This window comes from Haliotis rufescens, unplaced genomic scaffold (assembly GCF_023055435.1).
Source record: "Haliotis rufescens isolate VD_foot unplaced genomic scaffold, xgHalRufe1.0.p SCAF_62, whole genome shotgun sequence".
Lineage (NCBI taxonomy): Eukaryota > Metazoa > Mollusca > Gastropoda > Lepetellida > Haliotidae > Haliotis > Haliotis rufescens.
In genome coordinates, this window is record NW_025964353.1 from 2,068,362 (window position 1) to 2,091,272 (window position 22,911).

General features: G+C 45.9%; 1 protein-coding gene across 1 annotated transcript in view; it reads right to left on the reverse strand.

Moving 5' to 3' along the window:
- Positions 1 to 6,929: 6,929 nt before the first annotated feature.
- LOC124110810 (DNA-directed RNA polymerase III subunit RPC1-like) overlaps positions 6,930 to 22,911 on the reverse strand; it is a 50,302-nt gene continuing 34,320 nt past the window's right edge. Inside the window, exons 28-37 of the mRNA XM_048386920.1 lie at positions 20,254 to 20,405; positions 18,046 to 18,132; positions 17,838 to 17,903; positions 17,133 to 17,249; positions 11,499 to 11,604; positions 10,084 to 10,256; positions 9,685 to 9,753; positions 9,045 to 9,108; positions 8,279 to 8,348; positions 6,930 to 7,477 (exon numbers count right to left, since the gene is read on the reverse strand). Coding sequence (XP_048242877.1) covers positions 7,390 to 7,477; positions 8,279 to 8,348; positions 9,045 to 9,108; positions 9,685 to 9,753; positions 10,084 to 10,256; positions 11,499 to 11,604; positions 17,133 to 17,249; positions 17,838 to 17,903; positions 18,046 to 18,132; positions 20,254 to 20,405 — 992 coding nt within the window. The 3' untranslated portion in view covers positions 6,930 to 7,389. The remainder of the gene's footprint in view (positions 7,478 to 8,278; positions 8,349 to 9,044; positions 9,109 to 9,684; positions 9,754 to 10,083; positions 10,257 to 11,498; positions 11,605 to 17,132; positions 17,250 to 17,837; positions 17,904 to 18,045; positions 18,133 to 20,253; positions 20,406 to 22,911) is intronic.

Sequence of the window (22,911 nt, forward strand, 5' to 3'; positions counted from 1 at the left end):
AGGTGTTCGCGAAAAGATGAGCGTATCCTGCCCCACCGGTGGCACTCGTCACAAACACATTCAAGGGCAAGCCAATTGTTCACCTGAAAAAACACGGGAACACCTTTTACAAATCAGAATAAGGAATTGCATCGGACATCATTTGTGTGAGGTGAAATTTGGTTCAACGTCGCGTCCAAGATTATTGCACTTATATAGCGACGTGCATGCAGGTGCGTGTGTGTATGTGTGTGGCTGCGTGTACTAGTCCGGACTGGTGCCGATTTATAGTGGTAGCCCACTGAGATACCATGCCGCAGTTTAACATGAATACCCCACTCGGACACAGTATACTGACACCGAGCCGACCAGTTTAACACGAATACCCCACTCAGACACAGTATGCTGACTCCGAGCCGACCAGTTTAACATGAATACCCCACTCAGACACAGTATACTGACACCTAGCCGACCAGTCCTTGTATTAGCCCCTTTATGCCGAGCGCCAGACATGGTGACATCAACAAGTACCATCTTTTAACGTCTTTTGGTTTGAAAAATATGTTAACCCAGAAATCTATACGTAAAAGAACTTAGTGCGAAACCAACAGACAACCAACAAATGGTATACACTCAACAATATTTATATCACAAAATTAACTAAGTTTACAAATCAATACAAATTATTGCACAGCAATTACAATGGCAGTACGCAAGAGCATGGTAGTACAGTATTCAGTGGCAATATATAATATGATGACAGTGGTCAGTGTCAAACATGGAAACGGTGGTGATTGCAAAAGTCAGTGATAATAATATATTCAGTGGTCCGGCTTCCGAGATTTGCCTAGGCTTGGAATCCAGAGTGATAAGTGATCTTCACAAGAAAGCTGGTCTTGGTGTAATTAGATGTGAGAGGATATGTGTGAGATGAGAGACAGGCATGCATCCGCTCCACTTATATAGTCCAACAAGCTTCCAGAACTTTCCACACAGTGCCAGACCAGTTTAGTGTCACAAGAACATCACAGAATATTCCACATATTTCTTTAACGCTTGACATCCATCCATGCTATTCCTGAAATTTACACATCACACACATCTAAATATAGTAACTTCCTCACGACTGCTTACATTTAATAGGACTACATTCCTGACAACTAATCATTATCCAAATATAATGCAATGAGCTTCTACTGAATCAATATAATACAGTTACAATCATTGTTTACCAATAAAATGCACTGCCATATAACAAAGCCAAGAAAGAAAATGCATCATTCTGTCACTGATGCGTCATATTTGGAAATGTCATCCACCTCTTCCATAAATATATTAAAAGCTTTACTTGAAGGTGGTCTGATCAAACAACTTTTCAGCAAAAAACGTATGCCGCTCTTTGAAATCTGTTAGAAAGAGTATGCTCGATTGTACCTCCAAAGATGTGGAATGTAGACACCAAAGGATGGAGCATCTTGAATATTGCTTGACATAAAGGAAAAGTTGATTAAGTCGCCCAACAATGAGCAAAGATGCTGTGAACATATAACGATAACACACGTGAGTGTCGTACTAATATTATGAAATTAAAAATATTACTGACAGGAGTTCCGTAAATTCAGTACACAATAGAATGTTACCATCGCTTTGTTACCCACAGATCATAAGTAACTCAAGGGGTGAAAAGGTTTTGAAGGGTTAACGTGATGGAAACAGTGTGGTGTCATTCAAGGTTATTATGCCAACCATTAGAACAAAAAACAAGAACAACAGCTGTAGTGTGTGTCCACCCAAAGTTACTGGGTAACCTAAACAAAGCAGAGGACCACACACCTACAACATACCAGAATTCGCATCAACAGGCCTCCTTAAGCACATCAGCAAAAACCTGCTACACAAGCATTGCATCTATGTATAAACTAAAATAGTGCCAGCAAGAGTGTCAGACTGACTGACGATACTGAGAGTAGTTAACAGGTAGGGCCATAACTCCAGGGAAGCCAATTAATTGCAATAACGACCCGTAAAGATGCATCATGCCCCCAGACTCCCCTCCACGACGTAATCTTTGTTCATGGTATAGCTGTTTTCGTGTGTTACATGGGTCCCAAGCTCTCTCCAACCCCCCCCCCCCCCCCTCCTTTTCATATTCATATGTATTCATCCGACCTCCTAAAAGGAAGTCATCTAATGTTGTACAACCCATAATGAAACCATATAAACCTTCCAAAGGAGAGCACAATTTACCATGCATCTCATGGGTAGGCATATATCCACATAATGCTGTTGCATGAACTATATTCCTAACAGATTAAAGTCTGAATGGCTGATAGGACAAAGTGTTATGTGTCGATTCCTGAATTCAAACAATATGTTAACCCAGACATCTGTACCTTAAATCATTTTGTGTGAACAACAAACAAGTCGTATACAATCAACAACTGTATTACAAAATCAACCCTGTTTACAAATCAATACAAATTACTGCACAGACATTACAATGACAGTATACAAAAGAGTGGTAGCGCAATATTCAATGGTATAGACAGTATATATTCTAGTATATGTATATGACGGCAGTAGTCAGTATCAAATATAAAAATAGTGGTGACAGCAAAAGTCAGTGATAATGATATATTCACCCAGCGGCGACAGTGGTCAAGCTTCCGAGATAGGCCTAGACAGGGAATCCAGGGTGATAAGTGATCTTCACACGAAAGCTGGTCTTGGTGCGATGAAATGTGAGATGATGTGTGAGAGATACGAGAGGCACGTTCTTGTGCCCTTATATACAGTCTAACTAGCTTCTGGAAATTCCCACACAGTGCCATCACGTCAAAAATACTCCATATGTTTCCATAACACTCTATCTCAGACCATGGTAATCCGGAAGTTTGCAAATCACACTAGCATCTAAATATAGTAAATTCCTCAGCACCGCTTACATTAAATAGTACTCCATTCCTGACACCTAATCATTGCCTAAATACAATGCAACGAGCTTCAACCGAGTCTCAACAGAAACAATTTGATACAGTTCCAATTATTGTTTAACAAATATTACACTGCCATATAACAAACATCTAAAAGCAATCTTATATAATATATCCGACTTTACTAACAAGTCCAGCAACCTGGATATGTGAAAAAAACCTCACCCCATCAGCTAGAAAAGGTTTGCTTGTGTGATCAGCTACTACAGCCATACTGTTTAAAGGAATAATAGGATGTATAATTCTTAAATGATGTTTTTATGCCTTCCAAAAGTTTGGTATCAGAAGCCCTTATTCCGAAGTTATAAATGAAATAAGTTGTCAGAAAACATTTCTGATGACAGTAATGTCCCTTTGGTGAATTTGACCATGGCTGTTGTGTTGTGTTGTCAAATCAAATGACGGCTTGTCCTTTTCAAGCCAGACGTCAAGGGTGGTCACAAAAACTGATGTCATGTACTTTTATCAGCCAACATCATCATATTCAAGATGAGTAGACCACACTGACAAAATATTATAACTTTAGTGAATCTCTTTGGTGAAGTTTGGTCACTGCCCTAGTAGATCTGGATCTTACTGAATATTTACTCATATGAAAGAATGTCGTTGTTCATGCACACCTTGTCACATAAATGACAGAAAGAACATGTATTGCACCTGTTTTTGACGGGTTTAATGCTATCTCAATGTAAATTTGAGTCACAAAAAGTTAGAAACTGGAAATGGATCAACATACCTGTCATTATGAATCCACTATTTAAAGTAAGGTGTGACATGAACTGAAGTTTTCTTTATCTTACATATTAGAGTCATTATTTCATTACAAAACAGATACAATAAATTTTAAATTCCAAAATGTCAAAATAAATACTGACTTATAAGAAAAAAAAATATAAGCAAACTGTACATAACATTTTTGTTACGAAAGCATGTCTGTTATCCGGCCCGTCTGACTTAACCATTGCATCAACCTTGTAACGGTTATACGGGCGCATCCAAACGTTCTGGCAATGACGGCATGCGTCGCTCCCTGTTGGGCCATTCCAACGGCTCTCTCCCTCTCTTTGTGCTTGGTGGTGTTGTGTTCCTATCGTGTTGGGTCAGCAATTTTATACAGTAGATCTATCTGCACGTACATTTAGGTGCCTACGGCACTTGACAACGTTTTTGCAAAGTGCTCGTTTTCTACACAAATTGTCAAATTTTCCCGCCGATTACATTTGGCTTGGTACGTGGGATATGTTTAAGTATGTTTTCATATAAAATGAATCACTTATAACAAAAATACTTTAAAAAATAGTTGGTATCGTTTCTTTTGGACATTAGTTTACATGCCATTGACCTTTTCGCCAAATGCGCATATCCAATATGTTTTGCCAAATTTTGCCTATTAGTTCCCCATCATCAAGTTATTAGTTTTAAATATTTACATATCCAGTTAGGGAATTTTTAGACTTAAAAATGTGTGAAAATGCAAACATACATCATGTGTAGATGAGCGTGTGTTTGTCTATTGAATGGTAAAAAAATAACAGTTCTGTGTTTTGTTTATTTGCGATTGAAATATTTGGAGGACTAATAATCAATCGGCCTCGCTGTGCAATAGAAATGACGTTTTACACGCTGACCCTTGTGATATCTGAAGGGTCTTCTCCCTTACAGTTGACGAACACTGATACGATTTGTAAGATATGACCACAGAGGATGAAGTTAAGTAAAAATATAAATAAGTCACTCGAAACTCGGGTCCCAAGGCCATATAATTATATATATACATATAATTCCTCGTAGCCCGTTCCTTAATATTAACTCTGTATCTGCAAACAGGTATGGTGTATGTTCCTGTTTCAGAGTGAGGTAAACTTCCTATTCAATGTGTTGAGGTGAGGTGAAATGGGGTTTAACGTCGCGGCCAAGATTATTGCACTTATATAGCGACGTGCATGCAGGTGTGTGTGTGTGTGGCTGCTTGTACTAGTCCGGACTGATGCCGATTTATAGTGCTAGCTCACTGAGATACCATGCCGCAGTTTAACATGAATACCCCACTCACACACAGTTAACTGATTCCGAGCCGACCAGTCATTGTTTTAGCCCCTTCATGCCGAGCGCCAGACAGGGTGACAACAAGTACCATCTTTTAACGTCTTTTGGTATGACGGGGCCGGGGATCGAACCCCTGACCTTCCCCTCCACTATACCACGGAGGCGGTCCCCTATTCAAAGTGATTTTATGTGAAGTTCAAAGTTTAAACATTTCAAGCGAGACACTCTCTTCTATCGAAACCTTTACATTCAGTTGAATAATAATGTGTATAGAAGGGACTAAATCCATCCTTTGAAACGTGCACAAAGAGCTACATCAAAATTATAAACATATAGATTTCAAAGATATTTAGTCAAGCTATGGATCTATTGAAGAGATGAATTTTAAGGTGAGATTTGAAATGTGTTGAATGTTCATGATGCTTTAATGATGGCGGTGTTGCTTTTAAAGTTCTTTTGCCGAACGTTATTAGATTTGTGTTTGAGGAAGAATGTTTTGTTGTTGTTAAGAGGTAAGTAGCTTAGACAAATAATATTCATGCTGACATAAAATTGAATCGAGGGTATAAGTCGCTCAATGCATGCATACGTGAGTCATATCAATAGAAAAGGGGGCGATCGGGTAGCCTAGTGGTTAAAGCGTTCGCTCGTCACGCCGAAGACCCGGGTTCGATTCCCGACATGGGTACAATGAGTGAAGCCCATTTCTGGTGTCCCCCGCCGTGATATTGCTGAAATATTGCTAAAAGCGGCGTAAAACCATACTCACTCCTATTTAAGGCCTCGGCGAGGATCTATGTTATTTTGTTTGCTGGTTAACGCCACTCTCAGCTATATTACAGCTATATGACGGCATCTGTAAAACTGTACAAAAATTAGTATGGACCAGACAATCCAGTGATTGACATCATGAACATCAATCTTCGCAATTGGGAGACGATGACAACTTATTCATTTGTCTTTTCAGAGATTGATTGTCAAGCCACAGGGGTTCGTTTTCTTCTGGGGTTTTGAGGCCATCCATGGTTCCCTTTGCGCGTAGGAGTCACCGTCAATTTGAATTTCAGCAGGATAATGCCCACCCCCACACAGCTCCTTTGTCATTGGAGTTTGTTAGGAACGTCACGATGTTGAGCATCTAAACATTCGTACCTTAACACCATTGAACATGTGTTGGATAAAATATAACAACTGACTCATTGCATTTCTGCCAAGGCAAGAACCCTGGATCCCAGAGCATGCCTAAAGACGGAGATCTTTTAATATCCCCAGGACGCTTTTTATATAATGTCCCGTGGATTATATATGTACAAGTTCAAGCGATAATATAACGTGTGTTCCTCGCTAGAGGCATTTTGCATTTGAACGCAATCAAGGAAATGTGCAGAATCGTGTAAATTCAAATGACAAATATTTTCTTCATATTTCAGTGCATCGAACTTGCAGCCTTCATATCTGTAGACTAGTGAGTGAACCACTAGGACACAGGGTGCTGACAAACCACAATGCTTTTCAGGATGTCTTTTTTCAGACAACGTACGCCTGCACGAGATATTTTACGTCCGTTTATTTAGGCTCATGTAATGTATGTTGGAAACAAAAAGAATGTTGATTGTTACAGATTATTATCTTGGTTAATATGTTTGACAAGACACGTTCCCCCGTATTTTTATGAGATTTAAAACCTCGGATTTGGGTTTAAAATCTTATAAAAACCTCAGATCTGTTTTATCGAACACATAGTGCCATGCAGCTATTAATGAAAATGGTTTTTGATGATAGACTCAAATGTGGGTTGGTTCACACAGATTCGTCATCGTCAATGAAATTCTTCCTGTTTGTATCTCCTCCGTGTAACTGTGCAACATAGAAACGTTCAATCTCCCGACAATATCAAAGACAAACAAGACATTTCCATTCATATAACTTGTTTCATTCCTCCATGTTGATATATACTCTGTACACATTTTACCGTTTCTCCGATTCACAATGCTATCACCAGGTACTGTACATTCAACTGATGGGAGTCATGACATGCATCACACACCGACACCGTGACTGTAATTATTATACTGTATTAAAGGGTTCCAATTGTAGATCCATTGGTGCCTTGCCAAAGTGTAACTGTTTCCAGTTTCAATGTCAATATGATTTGTTCTTTAAGAATCAGAGAAGCATATTCCTTTTGATTTACATTTTCTCCAAATATGCTTGTTAGTACTTATCATGAGCACATGCTGAGTGAATGTGTTCCTACCCATCTTGGAACTGAAATAAGTCTGTCAGGAAACTGGAATATGGTGAATCATGAAGAACAACTACGTACATCACATCTCTCACACTGACACACAGGTAGTAGGAGAGATCAATGTCACGTTGCTGCAGATGCTTCGGGGATGTGGAAGTCATCGTTGTCAAAGATGAGTGGACGTTTCGTTAATTCTGGCTTCCTCTCGGCTGTGCACACGTTAAGGACAATGTATGTCATAAAACTTGGCTATCAATATGCATTATCAAAAATATACGTCATAATATTCATTTTTCATTCAGTCATCAAAATCCTTCACACATATCATATCAAGCCCTGGTTTGTCTTGTGCCGATCTCAACCATATCAGAGTTTTTACCTCTCTGCGTGAAGATCTGACAACCTCTCCATCCAAGGTCGCGTCAGGTGAACTTTTGACCATCCAGTCTAAATTAACGATGCATCTAAATCAGATGTCAGCTTTCCCAATGATTTGGCTTCATTTCTTATCCAGCTTGATTCAGGGACTTAACAACAGTAAATCCCAACAGAACACAAATATTCCTTCAGCTATACTCTCTTTTGTGTGTACATACCATGGTGCCCAGAAACGACAGGGTGCATACAATATCCACAACATAACAGTACTGCCTATATTATTTACATTCAGAACTGCCCTATCAGTCCCTTTTAGAAATACAGAGGTCAGGTACCAGTATGCTGCCTGAATGCTTTGCTTGTTTTATTCCGACAATTTAGAAGCTCATTACTGATTGGTTTATTATACTCAAGTGTGTATGGTACCCAAGAAGATGCACAGTATCAACTTACAATATTCACGTGTTACCGTATCAGCAGGAAATCAATATACAGGAACAACAATAGTTACCCTATCACCAGGAGATGCTGCTTTAAGAGAGAGTGCAGAACCTACGTGAGGCCATTTCAGTGGATGTGTTATGAGGAGCATGTCCTGTACAAAACTTTATTATGTGAGTTTCAAAAAGGATATCTGTAGAGCAGCTTGAAGAGGCCAGTGCCTATTGTCATCGGGATTCCCATGATAATGCACTCACTCACACCTGAAATACAAACACAAATATTTCACACACAAAAAAAGGGAAGAAGCCGAGTTCTTCAGACAAAACTCCAAAGGGATGCAAAGTGAGACATTAAGAATCTCACCCGTATGTCTTTCCATAGCAAATATATCAACATGAATCGAAAACGTCGTAAACTCTGTGGCTTAAACGTCATAAATTTCATAATCGAGTGTAGATATATTTGATTTCAAATGACATGTGGTGAGATTCTAATCATCATCCAAAATGTTTTTTTCAACTTTTTCAGTTTGCGATCAGTAATGACCAGTGTCTTGGGTGTAAAAGATACAGCTAACCAGCTTCAGAGGCAGAGAGACCAGTGATGTCACTACAAGTCTGCAGAGCAGGGTTATGCAATTTCATCATCACACAAGTGATATCTCCTAGGATGACTGGTTTGGATGATAAATGTCTATATATCAGCTCATGTGTTAACTAATATATGCAATGTATAAATCTTGAAGGCAATGTATTAAATTTTCAAAGGGGATCATCAAGTACTAAAACCCCCTGGAGTGAGTGAGTGAGTAGGTGAGCAGGCATGGTTTTATCCATCACTCTCAGCAATATTCCAGCCATATTCCAGCGTGAAAATGCAATTGAAATACTTTATTCTGTTGATGTTGAAGTATTTTATGCAAAAAAACAAATGGGTCATGTGTATCCCAGACGCACCATTGATGGAGTCTGTCTGTCCATAGTACGCCGCGTCAAACAGATGGTCCGCAGTCTTCTCAAACTGAAACAAAGAACGTGTTCTGTCAGGGCGGTCATAACAAACACAGTGATTGTTCATAGGTAAGGTGAAACAGCGTTTCACGGTCAAGATTATCGCACATACAGCAATGTGTGTGTTTGTGGCTGCTTGTAGCGATCCTTGTTTTATCTCCTTAGTGCCAAGCACCAGACAGAGAAACAACAAGTACCATATTGTAATGTCTTTTGGTGTGACGAGGCCGGGGATCAAACCATCAACATTCCACTCTCCCGGCAGACGCTCTATCCACCAGATCGCGAAGCAGTCATAGTGTTCATTAATCTGTTAGCCTCCACAAGTGTCATATTGTCAGACTGGAAAACATTTCACGTCATCAAAACTAAATACGATGTAATCCTGGGCATCCATCAGACTATGAAACCCAGTCAGGATGATAAAAACAGCCTAGTCCAGCAATCAGCATTAGAAAAACAAAATTTAAAAAGAGAAATATATTATTCAAGGCTATATGCTAGTCTACACCATGCAGTGAGCCGGTGAAAGTGCTGACTCTACACACTGCTTGATGATGAGATATCACACAACTGCCATACTTACAGACGCCAGCATCAACACACTGTCTTTCATCTTGGCCAGCCCAAATCTGGTGATTCCAAGAACTTCTCCCTTGAAAATAATCATGTCCAGAAAACATTAAACATTTTAAACTTTCATATTTTGAGAATTTCAGAATTTTTTAACATAAAAAACATTATTTCATTCCCCCAAAATGCATTCCCGAACTTGTCTTTGTAACGAAGAACTATAATCATAATTCCCTGCTTTCTATTTGTTCAAGAATCTTACTCCTGAATATTAAACTATTCCTTAAACTGCACGACATCATAATAACACCTTAAAATATCTACTGCGCTTGAACAACTGTGACACAAGCCATGTCAACCACTGCTCAACAGTTTTTGGATAAGATCTTAGGAAACATGAACTTGAATTCACCTTGAAGGTCATAAGGTCAGCCAGTAACATGACATGTCTGATGTCGATGCTCATGCCATGGTTGACCATGGTGTACACGATCTCGTTCATGATGGTTGTACGAGCAGCCTCCACCCCAAGTGTCTTCATCACCTCAAATGTATTGTTAGATGTTGTATCAGTGCCTTTCACACCTGAAACAAAGCAATTCATCATATTTTTCAGTCAGGAACTCTAGCAGTGTAGTGAGTGAGTTAAAATTCAAAGTCACATCAGCAGTATTTCAGCCATATCATGACTGCAGCGCAGTGAGTGAGTTAAAACTTAAAGTCACATCAGCAGTATTTCAGCCATATCATGACTGCAGCGCAGTGAGTGAGTTAAAACTTAAAGTCACATCAGCAGTATTTCAGCCATATCATGACTGCAGTGCAGTGAGTGAGTTAAAACTTAAAGTCACATCAGCAGTATTTCAGCCATATCATGACTGCAGTGTAGTGGGAATCAAATTGTAAGAATGAAAGTGATGGATGAAACCAGTGAAGTAAACTCAGTGTTGGAGGAAAGTGATACAGGTAAGAAGACATTGCTCACATTACATTATCACAGTGAATCTGGGACTCTAAACACCAGCAGGCACGCCACAGAAGCTAAGGGAGGCAACTCTGCACATGTACACGTTCAGTGCCATAAACCACTGACAATCAGTGTCGAGTGAGTAAATGTTGTTCAAATCAGACCACAGATCTGACACCACCTCCTACCACTCCCACACAGATCTGACACCACCTCCTACCACTCCCACACAGATCTGATACCACCTCCTACCACTTCTACACAGATCTGACACCACCTCCTATCACTCCCACACAGATCTGACACCACCTCCTACCACTTCTACACAGATCTGATACCACCTCCTATCACTCCCACACAGATCTGACACCACCTCCTACCACTTCTACACAGATCTGACACCACCTCCTACCACTTCTACACAGATCTGACACCACCTCCTACACAGATCTGACACCACCTCCTACCACTCCAACACAGATCTGACACCACATCCTACCACTTCTACACAGATCTGACACCACCTCCTATCACTCCCACACAGATCTGACACCACCTCCTACCACTTCTACACAGATCTGACACCACCTCCTACCACTCCCACACAGATCTGATACCACCTCCTACCACTTCTACACAGATCTGACACCACCTCCTATCACTCCCACACAGATCTGACACCACCTCCTACCACTTCTACACAGATCTGACACCACCTCCTACCACTCCCACACAGATCTGACACCACCTCCTACCACTCCCACACAGATCTGACACCACCTCCTACCACTTCTACACAGATCTGACACCACCTCCTACCACTTCTACACAGATCTGAGATGACCCATTGCTGTACCCACCTTGAGTGGCAATAACCTCCAACAAATTGTCTCCCTCCACCAGCAGCGTGAGGGCGTCAGACTTCTCGTCGATATGTATCACAGCACGCGTCACCGTGGGGATGCCCTGAAACACAGGCCATCATATAAACCAATACACAAAGTCTCAAATCTGTGAGTGAGTGAGTGAGTTGGGTTTAACAGTATTCCAGTTATATCACGGCGTGTCAGCTTAATGTGGGAGGATAACCCGAAGTGATGCAGATCTCAAATGTTTACCACTTCGGTGAAACCCACGAGCACAGGTATGGTGCTGACAAACCTAAAAACATATTCGGGGCGAACCGGGATTCGAACAATCATAGGTTTCTGATGTGCCGAAGGGACGCAACTCTGCACAGCGAATTGTGGCGACTTAGACAACTGGGCCACCCTTGCCCCCGCAAGTATGTGATACATCTGTATGGTAACCAACACCTGCACAGTGTCTCACCTTGATCATGACTCCAGGCAGTGCCAGGGATGACAGAACCCAGCACAGTGTCTCACCTTGATCATGACTCCATGCAGTGCCAGGGATGACAGAACCCAGCACAGTCTCACCTTGATCATGACTCCAGGCAGTGCCAGGGATGACAGAACCCAGCACAGTGTCTCACCTTGATCATGACTCCAGGCAGTGCCAGGGATGACAGAACCCTGCACAGTGTCTCACCTTGATCATGACTCCAGGCAGTGCCAGGGATGACAGAACCCAGCACAGTGTCACCTTGATCATGACTCCAGGCAGTGCCACGGATGACAGAACCCAGCACAGTCTCACCTTGATCATGACTCCAGGCAGTGCCAGGGATGACAGAACCCAGCACAGTCTCACCTTGATCATGACGCCATGCAGTGCCAGGGATGACAGAACCCAGCACAGTCTCACCTTGATCATGACTCCAGGCAGTGCCAGGGATGACAGAACCCAGCACAGTGTCTCACCTTGATCATGACGCCAGGCAGTGCCAGGGATGACAGAACCCAGCACAGTCTCACCTTGATCATGACTCCAGGCAGTGCCAGGGATGACAGAACCCAGCACAGTCTCACCTTGATCATGACGCCAGGCAGTGCCAGGGATGACAGAACCCAGCACAGTGTCTCACCTTGATCATGACTCCAGGCAGTGCCAGGGATGACAGAACCCTGCACAGTGTCTCACCTTGATCATGACACCATGCAGTGCCAGGGATGACAGAACCCTGCACAGTGTCTCACCTTGATCATGACTCCAGGCAGTGCCAGGGATGACAGAACCTAGCACAGTGTCTCACCTTGATCATGACACCATGCAGTGCCAGGGATGACAGAACCCAGCACAGTCTCACCTTGATCATGACTCCAGGCAGTGCCAGGGATGACAGAACCCAGCACAGTGTCTCACCTTGATCATGACTCCAGGCAGCGCCAGGGATGACAGAACCCAGCACAGTGTCTCACCTTGATCATGACTCCAGGCAGTGCCAGGGATGACAGAACCCAGCACAGTGTCTCACCTTGATCATGACTCCAGGCAGCGCCAGGGATGACAGAACCCAGCACAGTGTCTCACCTTGATCATGATGCCAGGCAGTGCCAGGGATGACAGAACCCAGCACAGTGTCTCACCTTGATCATGATGCCAGGCAGTGGCAGGGATGACAGAACCCAGCACAGTGTCTCACCTTGATCATGACTCCAGGCAGTGCCAGGGATGACAGAACCCGGCACAGTGTCTCACCTTGATCATGACTCCAGGCAGTGCCAGGGATGACAGAACCCAGCACAGTCTCACCTTGATCATGACTCCAGGCAGCGCCAGGGATGACAGAACCCAGCACAGTGTCTCACCTTGATCATGATGCCAGGCAGTGCCAGGGATGACAGAACCCAGCACAGTGTCTCACCTTGATCATGACTCCAGGCAGCGCCAGGGATGACAGAACCCTGCACAGTGTCTCACCTTGATCATGACGCCAGGCAGTGCCAGGGATGACAGAACCCAGCACAGTCTCACCTTGATCATGACACCAGGCAGTGCCAGGGATGACAGAACCCAGCACAGTCTCACCTTGATCATGACTCCAGGCAGCGCCAGGGATGACAGAACCCAGCACAGTGTCTCACCTTGATCATGACTCCAGGCAGTGCCAGGGATGACAGAACCCAGCACAGTGTCTCACCTTGATCATGACGCCAGGCAGTGCCAGGGATGACAGAACCCAGCACAGTGTCTCACCTTGATCATGACGCCAGGCAGTGCCAGGGATGACAGAACCCTGCACAGTGTCTCACCTTGATCATGACACCAGGCAGTCCCAGGGATGACAGAACCCAGCACAGTCTCACCTTGATCATGACTCCAAGCAGTGCCAGGGATGACAGAACCCAGCACAGTCTCTCACCTTGATCATGACTCCAGGCAGTGCCAGGGATGACAGAACCCGGCACAGTCTCACCTTGATCATGACTCCAAGCAGTGCCAGGGATGACAGAACCCAGCACAGTCTCACCTTGATCATGACGCCAGGCAGTGCCAGGGATGACAGAACCCAGCACAGTGTCTCACCCTGATCATGACTCCAGGCAGTGCCAGGGATGACAGAACCCAGCACAGTCTCACCTTGATCATGACTCCAGGCAGCGCCAGGGATGACAGAACCCAGCACAGTGTCTCACCTTGATCATGATGCCAGGCAGTGCCAGGGATGACAGAACCCAGCACAGTGTCTCACCTTGATCATGACTCCAGGCAGCGCCAGGGATGACAGAACCCTGCACAGTGTCTCACCTTGATCATGACGCCAGGCAGTGCCAGGGATGACAGAACCCAGCACAGTCTCACCTTGATCATGACACCAGGCAGTGCCAGGGATGACAGAACCCAGCACAGTCTCACCTTGATCATGACTCCAGGCAGCGCCAGGGATGACAGAACCCAGCACAGTGTCTCACCTTGATCATGACTCCAGGCAGTGCCAGGGATGACAGAACCCAGCACAGTGTCTCACCTTGATCATGACGCCAGGCAGTGCCAGGGATGACAGAACCCAGCACAGTGTCTCACCTTGATCATGACGCCAGGCAGTGCCAGGGATGACAGAACCCTGCACAGTGTCTCACCTTGATCATGACACCAGGCAGTCCCAGGGATGACAGAACCCAGCACAGTCTCACCTTGATCATGACTCCAAGCAGTGCCAGGGATGACAGAACCCAGCACAGTCTCTCACCTTGATCATGACTCCAGGCAGTGCCAGGGATGACAGAACCCGGCACAGTCTCACCTTGATCATGACTCCAAGCAGTGCCAGGGATGACAGAACCCAGCACAGTCTCACCTTGATCATGACGCCAGGCAGTGCCAGGGATGACAGAACCCGGCACAGTGTCTCACCTTGATCATGACGCCAGGCAGTGCCAGGGATGACAGAACCCAGCACAGTGTCTCACCTTGATCATGACTCCAGGCAGTGCCAGGGATGACAGAACCCTGCACAGTGTCTCACCTTGATCATGACTCCAGGCAGTGCCAGGGATGACAGAACCCAGCACAGTGTCACCTTGATCATGACTCCAGGCAGCGCCAGGGATGACAGAACCCTGCACAGTGTCTCACCTTGATCATGACTCCAGGCAGTGCCAGGGATGACAGAACCCAGCACAGTGTCTCACCTTGATCATGACTCCAGGCAGTGCCAGGGATGACAGAACCCAGCACAGTCTCACCTTGATCATGACTCCAGGCAGTGCCAGGGATGACAGAACCCAGCACAGTGTCTCACCTTGATCATGACTCCAGGCAGTGCCACGGATGACAGAACCCTACACAGTGTCTCACCGTGATCATGACACCAGGCAGTGCCAGGGACGACAGAACCCAGCACAGTGTCTCACCTTGATCATGACGCCAGGCAGTGCCAGGGATGACAGAACCTAGCACAGTGTCTCACCTTGATCATGACTCCAGGCAGTGCCAGGGATGACAGAACCCAGCACAGTGTCTCACCTTGATCATGACGCCAGGCAGCGCCAGGGATGACAGAACCCTGCACAGTGTCTCACCTTGATCATGACTCCAGGCAGTGCCAGGGATGACAGAACCCAGCACAGTGTCTCACCTTGATCATGACTCCAGGCAGTGCCAGGGATGACAGAACCCAGCACAGTGTCTCACCTTGATCATGACTCCATGCAGTGCCAGGGATGACAGAACCCAGCACAGTGTCTCACCTTGATCATGACTCCAGGCAGTGCCAGGGATGACAGAACCCGGCACAGTGTCTCACCTTGATCATGACGCCAGGCAGTGCCAGGGATGACAGAACCCAGCACAGTGTCTCACCTTGATCATGACTCCAGGCAGTGCCAGGGATGACAGAACCCTGCACAGTGTCTCACCTTGATCATGACTCCAGGCAGTGCCAGGGATGACAGAACCCAGCACAGTGTCACCTTGATCATGACTCCAGGCAGTGCCAGGGATGACAGAACCTAGCACAGTGTCTCACCTTGATCATGACTCCAGGCAGTGCCAGGGATGACAGAACCCAGCACAGTGTCTCACCTTGATCATGACGCCAGGCAGCGCCAGGGATGACAGAACCCTGCACAGTGTCTCACCTTGATCATGACTCCAGGCAGTGCCAGGGATGACAGAACCCAGCACAGTGTCTCACCTTGATCATGACTCCAGGCAGTGCCAGGGATGACAGAACCCAGCACAGTGTCTCACCTTGATCATGACTCCATGCAGCGCCAGGGATGACAGAACCCTGCACAGTGTCTCACCTTGATCATGACTCCATGCAGCGCCAGGGATGACAGAACCCTGCACAGTGTCTCACCTTGATCATGACTCCATGCAGTGCCAGGGATGACAGAACCCAGCACAGTGTCTCACCTTGATCATGACGCCAGGCAGTGCCAGGGATGACAGAACCCAGCACAGTGTCTCACCTTGATCATGACTCCAGGCAGTGCCAGGGATGACAGAACCCGGCACAGTGTCTCACCTTGATCATGACTCCAGGCAGTGCCAGGGATGACAGAACCCAGCACAGTGTCTCACCTTGATCATGACTCCAGGCAGTGCCAGGGATGACAGAACCCAGCACAGTGTCTCACCTTGATCATGACGCCAGGCAGTGCCAGGGATGACAGAACCCTGCACAGTGTCTCACCTTGATCATGACGCCAGGCAGTGCCAGGGATGACAGAACCCGGCACAGTGTCTCACCTTGATCATGACTCCAGGCAGTGCCAGGGATGACAGAACCCTGCACAGTGTCTCACCTTGATCATGACGCCAGGCAGTGCCAGGGATGACAGAACCCGGCACAGTGTCTCACCTTGATCATGACTCCAGGCAGTGCCAGGGATGACAGAACCCTGCACAGTGTCTCACCTTGATCATGACGCCAGGCAGTGCCAGGGATGACAGAACCCAGCACAGTGTCTCACCTTGATCATGACTCCAGGCAGTGCCAGGGATGACAGAACCCAGCACAGTGTCTCACCTTGATCATGATGCCAGGCAGTACCAGGGAAGACAGAACCCAGCACAGTGTCTCACCTTGATCATGACGCCAGGCAGTGCCTGGGATGACAGAACCCTGCACAGTGTCTCACCTTGATCATGACACGAGGCAGGTGTTTCTTGAGGTTCTGCAGCACATAGTACATGGACGACTTGGACGTCTCGTGTGCAGACACCGACAGCAGGTCACTGTTGTAGATGTGGACATCCTGGAACAAATCAAAGTAACATTGGCTGGCAGAACCATATCATGAACTTTCCCAGTGGAGTAAGTGAGTGAGGGAGGGAGGGAGTTTACACCACTTTGAACAGTATTTCAGTTTTATCACTACAGCTTAATGGGAAGAACCCCCAGGGTGATTGATGTCTTCAATGTTTACTGCTTTCATGAAACCCACAAGCACAGGTATGTTGTCGACAAACCTAGCTATATCAATCTGAATTTGGCATTCATTCCAATGATAATAGGCTTCTTGCGTGTCTGAAGCAGACCAATTTGCAGAGCAAGATGACTGAGCCACCCCTGTCCTCTCACCCCACAGGGGTATTGTTTATTGACACTTGGAGTCAAAATGACACATTTATTGTTCATGGTAGCTATGACTGAAGTGAAATCAGTATTCAGTGAACACTTCTAAATGACATTATTACAGATCAGGTGAAAGAGAAAAAAGGCAAAAATATATGAATTTCAACCTTATGCAACAATCTACATGGTACTGATACAGTTCTATATTAAATATATAAAAATAAAACCAGAAACATTTGTTGAATTGACAGTCACTGCAAATACTTACAGGGAACTTGATGCCCAGTTTGGATTTCGTCAACGAATCTCGGATACTGTCTGCGGTCACCTCCAACTGAAGCAATAACACCTTCACATCAACATCTTACTTCTCTTTATCCTCCATGCCACATGGAATGAAATTAATCAATGTCAAATTGAAAATATATTCTTGTTAAAGATGAAAACAAAACAAGTGGACACAAGAGATGACTTACCTTGAGCAGTTTGATTCTGTCCATGTCAAGTTTGATGAGTATGAAACAGTCATCTGGTAGAAATACTTCCTCAATGTACTCCGATACCTGAAACAGGAGACCCTCTCAAAACACACCAACAATCAGTGAGGCAGCATCAGCCTCATTCACCACTTTACTTTACTTTTAGAAATGTCAGTAAGTTCTATGTTCCTAACATAACAGTGTTACAAGATATTGTTATTACCAAGCTTAATAAATGTAGCAGATTCCAACAAGGACAGAAATAATCCTGTCATGTCTACCCACCTCTCCCAGCACTTATCCTGTCATGTCTACCCACCTCTCCCAGCACTTATCCTGTCATACGTCTACCCACCTCTCCCACCACTTATCCTGTCATGTCTACCCACCTCTCCCAGCACTTATCCTGTCATACGTCTACCCACCTCTTATCCTGTCATACGTCTACACACCTCTTATCCTGTCATGTCTACCCACCTCTCCCAGCACTTATCCTGTCATATGTCTACCCACCTCTCCCAGCACTCATCCTGTCATATGTCTTCCCACCTCTCCCAGCACTTATCCTGTCATACGTCTACCCACCTCTCCCACCACTCATCCTGTCATACGTCTACCCACCTCTTCCAGCTCTTATCCTGTCATGTCTACCCATCTCTCCCACCACTCATCCTGTCATATGTCTACCCACCTCTCCCACCACTCATCCTGTCATACGTCTACCCACCTCTTATCCTGTCATACGTCTACCCACCTCTCCCAGCACTCATCCTGTCATATGTCTTCCCACCTCTCCCAGCACTTATCCTGTCATGTCTACCCACCTCTCCCAGCACTTATCCTGTCATACGTCTACCCACCTCTTCCAGCTCTTATCCTGTCATGTCTACCCATCTCTCCCACCACTCATCCTGTCATATGTCTACCCACCTCTCCCACCACTCATCCTGTCATACGTCTACCCACCTCTTCCAGCTCTTATCCTGTCATGTCTACCCATCTCTCCCACCACTCATCCTGTCATGTCTACCCACCTCTCCCACCACTCATCCTGTCATACGTCTACCCACCTCTTCCAGCTCTTATCCTGTCATGTCTACCCATCTCTCCCACCACTCATCCTGTCATATGTCTACCCACCTCTCCCAGCACTTATCTTGTCATATGTCTACCCACCTCTTCCAGCTCTTATCCTGTCATGTCTACCCATCTCTCCCACCACTCATCCTGTCATATGTCTTCCCACCTCTCCCAGCACTCATCCTGTCATACGTCTACCCACCTCTCCCAGCACTTATCCTGTCATATGTCTACCCACCTCTCCCAGCTCTTATCTTGTCATATGTCTTCCCACCTCTCCCAGCACTTATCCTGTCATATGTCTACCCACCTCTCCCAGCACTTATCTTGTCATATGTCTTCCCACCTCTCCCAGCTCTTATCCTGTCATACGTCTACCCACCTCTCCCACCACTCATCCTGTCATACGTCTACCCACCTCTCCCAGCACTTATCCTGTCATACGTCTACCCACCTCTCCCAGCACTTATCTTGTCATACGTCTTTCCACCTCTCCCAGCACTTATCCTGTCATACGTCTACCCACCACTCATCCTGTCATACGTCTACCCACCTCTCCCAGCACTCAACTTGTCATACGTCTTTCCACCTCTCCCAGCTCTTATCATGTCATACGTCTACCCACCTCTCCCAGCTCTTATCCTGTCACACATATACACACCTCTCCCAGCACTTATTCTGTCATACGTCTACCCACCTCTCCAAGCACTTATTCTGTCACACATCTACCCACCTCTCCCAGCACTTATTCTGTAGTACGTCTACCAACCTCTCCCAGCACTTATCCTATTATATGTTTTCCCACCTCTCCCAGCACTTATCCTGTCATACGTCTACCCACCTCTCCCAGCACTTATCCTGTTATACGTCTACCCACCTCTCCCAGCACTTATTCTGTCGTACGTCTACCAACCTCTCCCAGCACTTATCCTGTTATATGTTTTCCCACCTCTCCCACCACTCATCCTGTCATACGTCTACCCACCTCTCCCAGCACTTATCCTGTTATACGTTTTCCCACCTCTCCCAGCACTTCTCTTGTCATACGTCTACCCACCTCTCCCACCACTCATCCTGTCATGTCTACCCACCTCTCCCACCACTCATCCTGTCATGTCTACCCACCTCTCCCAGCACAGTCTTCTCGATGCGGCCCTTGACAACCCTGGCGAACTCTGCGTTGTCGCTGACCTCCAGCATGGCGCTGATGATGGGGGTGCTGATGGTCTTGGAGGCGTTTATGATCTCCTTGATCCTTGGCACACCGAGTGTGATGTCTTGTACCGTCAAGGACTCATTTCAAGGTCTTTCAGTAACATTTAGAAGGATGTAAAAATAAAGACGGTTTCCTCCAAAACACATGCCACCAGGATAAACAATCGCTATGGCCTATCTTTAACCCTGGGCATTCCTGGTTAGAACTGTTCCCCAGCACCTATGCCTGGATAGAGAGGCCAGGCTTTGTACCTTGGTTGATTGCATGTCATTTTACCTTAATGGTGTGGATTGTTGCTCAACATATCAATCACTTATTCAGAGAATTTATTATTTACAGGGCACTGTCATAGAGCTGGGATATGATCGAGTGCAGTATCAATCAAACAAATTTGTAGAATTTTCCTATTCGGAATATTCTATAAGTAATACGTTACCACTGTTATACCGAGGCTGTTGTCTCCCACAACTGCTGCTATAGCGAAATCTACCAGAGATCTCAATTACCTCATGCAGCACGTGCATAGCCACCTAGCTGCCATGTGACACCCTTCACTCTTGTCTCCTGCGAGAGCAAGTGCTCGGGGGACGGACGGGCGGGCAGCAGCCCAGTGGTAACGTATTACTTATAGAATATTCCGAATAGGAAAATTCTACAAATTACATTAAGTAATACGTTACCACTGTTATACCGAGGCTGACTACCACAGTAGGCGGTGGGGAGCACCTACAACCCGAATCCTGACTGCTAGCGTTCCTTCCGACCAGCGGAAGTAAACACCAAGGCGGAAGCACTCGATGCGCATGCACCTAGCTAGGCGTTACCCTATAGGAATACCAAAGCACTGTCAAGCGCATACCGTAAGGCTCAATCGTCATTGCCAAAACGATTGGTGACTCCAAACGGCCCCACTGGATAGGTATTTCATCGCCGCAGCGGATGAGAACACTGTATCCGCGTGAGCTTAATCTTAGATCAGGTTAAACAGTCGAAAAGAGGGAAATTAATTTCCTTCAGACCGTATATCCCAGAGCAAGCCTACTTAAAGTATGCATTAGGCGCGTGACCTAATTCCAGTATTTGTAAGCATGCATCACAAGGTTGGGATACACGACAGACAATTAAAGACATAATTGTCAAAATACAAATAAGGACAAAGCACACAAAAAGCCGCCCTCACCTGTGGTGTGAGTGCGCTGGTTTGCGGGACCCCAACTCCTGTACCCACGGCAGTGGGAACATTGGAGTCGACCCAGATTGACCACCGTGCAAGGTCAGACGCCTGAGGAGTTCGGAATTGCGCTGGGCACACCCCTTAGGTGCCCGCTTGCGCCGCGATCCGCGGGCCAAGACGGTGCACACTCTCCACGACGGCATCAGCGACCTGTTTGAGGTAATGATTGGCAAAAACCGAGTCAGAACGCCAGTAACAACCTCGTAATATTCTGCGAACAGAGATATTCGAGTGTAGGGCAAATGTTGCCGCTAGCGCCCTGATCTCGTGCGGTTTGACCCCGCTACCGGTAACCCCCGAGACCGGTACGCCAGATTGATGACAGAACGAAGCCACAATGCAATCGAGTTGCGAGTTATGTCAACCGTGCGATTATGGTTACACGATATGAACAGACGGTCACGCCCTTGTCTACGTTCATTCGAAGCCTTAAGATAATACTTAAGGGCCCTAACCGGACACAGCGCTCTGTCCTCAGTATCAGCAGGATGTAAGATTTCTTTGAGTGATCTTACAGTGAATTCTCTCTCCGTTTGCCCGACTCTCTGATTCTTGGCGACGAAGCCCATGAGCAGGCCCAGGCGGACCGCTCCTTCGTCACCCCTATCGAATCGTACCTTGGCGACATCGAGTGCATGAATTTCGGATACACGTGCCGCCGTGGCAAAGGAGAGGAGAAATGCTGTTTTCCAAGTCACATGCCGGAACGAAGCACTATGCAAGGGTTCATACGGAGCTTCCGTAAGTGATTGCAACACTAGGGAAAGATCCCAGGCCGGTGCCCGAAGGCGGCCCTTCTTAAGATCGTGCTGTTTGAAACCCTTGATAATACCCCGTATCACCGGCTCTTTGGAGAGACTGGTACCCATAGCAACGTCCCGTACCGTAGCAACGGATGAGACATAGTTGGCAATGGAACCCCCGGAGAGTTTCCCGGTCTCTCGCAAGTGAGACATGAAACGAGCAATATCCTGCACAGATACCTTATCTGGCGAATGAATGTGATGTTTACAACACCACTTCATGAAAATAACCCAACGTGCATTATACACCTTCTGGGTAGAATCACGATGCATACTAACGTATGCCCGAGACGCCCGGCGAGAAAAACCTTTACTCCTCAGACGCTCGGTGACAACATCCACGTGTGCAGATTGAACTGCCCTGCGTTTGGATGAAGCTGACGGGTGTGAGGGTGGATCAAGAGATCCGGTCTCACAGGCAGTGGAAGTGGCGACTGCGTGACCTGGGTCAGCAAGTCGGGGTACCACGATCTGTTCGGCCACATGGGCGCGATCAGTAACATTCGACAGCGAACTCCTCGGAGCCGGCT